Source organism: Gnatocerus cornutus, chromosome 6 (genome assembly GCF_029298725.1).
Source record: "Gnatocerus cornutus isolate USDA-ARS CGAHR chromosome 6, icGnaCorn1.1, whole genome shotgun sequence".
NCBI lineage: Eukaryota > Metazoa > Arthropoda > Insecta > Coleoptera > Tenebrionidae > Gnatocerus > Gnatocerus cornutus.
This window is the reverse complement of record NC_142238.1, coordinates 18,659,154-18,662,758: the sequence shown is the minus strand read 5'-3', so window position 1 is coordinate 18,662,758 and position 3,605 is coordinate 18,659,154. Positions and strand designations below refer to the sequence as shown.

General features: G+C 36.3%; 1 protein-coding gene across 1 annotated transcript; it reads left to right on the top strand.

The window, feature by feature from the left end:
- The first annotated feature begins 252 nt into the window (after positions 1–252).
- Positions 253–1,454, top strand: LOC148173642 (uncharacterized). Its single transcript, XM_088038735.1, has 4 exons — positions 253–444; positions 499–592; positions 640–1,279; positions 1,373–1,454. Exons 1-4 carry the CDS (start codon positions 253–255, stop codon positions 1,452–1,454), a joined length of 1,008 nt encoding a protein of 335 aa, XP_087894861.1.
- Positions 1,455–3,605: the final 2,151 nt, after the last annotated feature.

The following is a 3,605-nucleotide window of genomic DNA, read 5'->3' as shown; positions in this document are numbered from 1 at the left end:
GTCCCCCGATAATAAACTCGTTTCCCAACTTTTCGAAACAGTACAAATAGTGAAACTAAGTAAATTCCCACATCCAGAACAAAGTGGCTTTCGAAAAGTCCGATACCACGTAACCTTGCCTAATTACTCTAAACTATCTAAACCCGAAACTTGTTCAAGAAATATTTAGTTGCAACGTAACGTTCAAGTGAATTACATTAGTGACACGTTTCGAGAATGTCTGAAGATCTGCAAAACAAATTTCTTAGTAGAATGAGTCACGGGGAAATCAAACAAAATAGTGAATTATTATCGGAGAGTGATAAAAGAGAAGAGGAGAAGTTGCCGTTTTCGGGGAATTTTATCGAGACTCCGGTGAATTCAACCGAGAAGTTTTACAACAGCTGCCTTCAAGGAGGAGAAGATAAATTCAAGAGCCAGTTCTATGGAGGTGACAACCAAGAGGTACATACCACATATTTAATATTTTTCAATTCAATTGATTCAATTTTTTTGTAGTTTCCCCCAATGGGATATTCCCGCCCCAACTGGAACTACCCCCAGTACGACTCTCCAAGTTACGACATACCTTCGCTGAACACGACAGACAACCGTAACGTTCTTTTTACCATTTTTCTCAATTTAAAGTGTGACTTTTAGGTAGTACTGAGGAACCCGACCGCCCCCGTCCCACCCCCAATGGCAAACGCGCCCGCACTGCTTACACTTCCGCTCAATTGGTAGAACTCGAGCGTGAGTTCCACCGCAACAAGTACCTTTGCCGCCCCCGAAGAATCCAAATGGCCCAAAATCTCAGTTTAACCGAACGCCAGATCAAGATTTGGTTCCAAAACCGCCGCATGAAGTTCAAAAAAGAGGAAAAAAGCAAAGTCGTTTCTCCCAAACAGTCTCCGAATGAAGCTTCTTCGTCTCCGCAGTCTTCACCATCAACGGTGTCGGAGTCGTCGAATCGAAACAGCGAAGTTGAGGTCGGAAAATTGCCCCAGAATTCATGGAATGTTTATAATTTTACCGGGCATTCGGTTATCAAAAATGAAAGTGAGGTAGCTGTCGCCACTGGGGTGGAAAACAACTATCAGTTTAGTGAGTTGCCCCCGTACAATTACACATACCAGATGAATCAGATGTACTCGAATTTGTACAATTATGGGGAGAATTACGGGGGGCAGTATTATAGGAGTGATGGGGTGAAGTTGGAGGAGAATAATTTGTACACGGGGGCTACATGGCAAAATGGGCAGCAACTGGACGCCGTGGCCCAGTCTAATTTGACTTCCTTGTAGATTTTGATCATTTAGATCGACATTTTCAATTAGAGATTCGAAAAGACTCATTAGACCACACTAATGGCCACTTAATGATTACTTACTAGATTTCACCTGTTTGGGAGAAAAGCTGACAAGAAATTCGTCCGATTCCGAGATGATGATAATATTAGATTGTTAATTACTTAATTTGTATAGTTCTACCGTCAATAAAATGTCATGACAATTGATAAAAACGTGATTAATTCTGTATTTGAATTGTTAGTTGTCTAGTTTTTAGGCAATAGCAATAAACTGGGCTGCGTTCATAAAAATCACTCTGTGTAAAGTTTGTGTAAAATATGACACAAAAGCGTTCATAAAGATGCGCAATCTGTCACTCGACTTTGAGCGTTCATAAATACCATGCTAAGAACGCACAGAGTGCTCAAAAATCGCCGGACTCAGAAACCCGATGAAAAACTCTCCGAATGCGCAATGTCTTGGATTTCAAATGCACGTCAAATGTTTGTTGCCATAAATCAGTGTTTCTTAACCTTTCAAGTAAGCCGCACCCTTTTGAACCTAAAAATAGGTCTTCACACCCCGTTGAAAATTGTGCTTCAATTTTTTAGTTTAGAAAAACACATTTATTAGGCGACTTAAACTGAAAATGAAATTTTTAGACCTTAAAAGCGGCCTAAAAGTGAGGCTTTTCTGGCCGCAAACATTTTCGGCCGATCTATGGTGGCGCCATCTATCCATAGTTTTGCATATTACGTCAAGATACCGATATTACCCTCAATTTTATAATTATTTGGGTAAAATCAAATCGACAAACAGCTGTAAAGTGCAACAAAGACGTGTTGAATTATTGAAAATGAACATGTCTAGCAGTGCTGCTGCAACAACATTAAAAAACACTAAACCTAATTCATACAAATTGTGAAGCTACACGTGCTGAAACTGCAAATGTAAATAAGGAAAATATGAACTTTTCTGAAGGATTCATAAATATTTACAATTATTCAGTTGTCATAATTAATTAAATCAATAAATCATAAATAAAAATTAATTAACTTGTAAATTTAATGATGTCGCCTAAAAAATCTTGTGTGTAACACGGCCAAAAAGTGACATTTTCCCCTCGCCTTCTTTCTGGCCTCGGCCATTAAAAAAAGACTCGGCCAAAAAATAACCACTTTTTGGCCTTGGTACACAAATAGCTATTTTAAAAAAATTTTGTTTATTAAAAAAATGTGCATTTTATAATATCAACCAGCTTCTCCCGCACCAATGTCGAATCTGAATTTAAATCCCAGATTTGGAATCTACGGAAACTCTGCATACATGATGTATAATAACTCAAGTTTACTCGAAAAAATAAGCGAGATGTCGATATCAGATGTTTGGCATAATTTTAGTCATGAATTTATGCAAAAATTTGCAAATCTCGACTTTTGAAAAATCTATGAACTTTTTCTTATGTAAAAAATCGCGAGAAAAACGATGCCGCAAACCGCATCTTCCTATCTATAATAGTTTCCGAAATATTGAGCGCAAATTGTTTCGAACTTTTAAAAATTTGGCCCTCTTACGACAACCCAAAAATTCAAACGACCATAACTCGGTTATTTGTTAACATAAATTTAAAAATTATTATGTTTTTGAATTCAGCGTGACATTCTGCGTAAAATGAGACCCAAATTTGTTGAGTTTTCTTAATAAATAAACGAGGTATTGGCCAAAAACTGTCATTTTAGGGTGATTTTCAATCAATGTTTTCAGAATGAAAACGGACGTTTAATAGCATTAAATTATACATCGGTCGAAAGAGGAGCTCAAAATCTATCTACTGGCCAAATTTGAGATCTATCGGACAAATAGTTTACAAGGTATGGCCAAAAATAAAAAAAATGAAAAATTTTCATCGCTTGAATCACAATTTTTTTTCGCGAAAAATCGACTATCGAATTTTGAGCTTTTGAAAACATTTTCTAACGTAAAATGAGCCGAAAAAAAGAATGGGGCAAACCGCATCTCAATATCTCAAATAGTTTCCGAGATATTTAACTTTAAAAATTACGAAAAATGAGAAAAAATTAAAATCAACTATCCAAAACTTTGATCGGCCATAACTAAGTTATTTGTTCTCAGATCTGAATTGAAATCCCAGATTAGAAATCTGCGTAAAATTCTGCGTATACTGATGTATAATAACTATAGTTTACTCTAAAAAATAAGCGAGATATCGATATCAGAAGTTTCGCCATAGTTTTAGTCATAAATTTTTGCGAAAATTTGCAAATTTCGACTGTAGAAAAATCAAAAAACTGTTTCTTATGTAAAAAATTGCGAGAA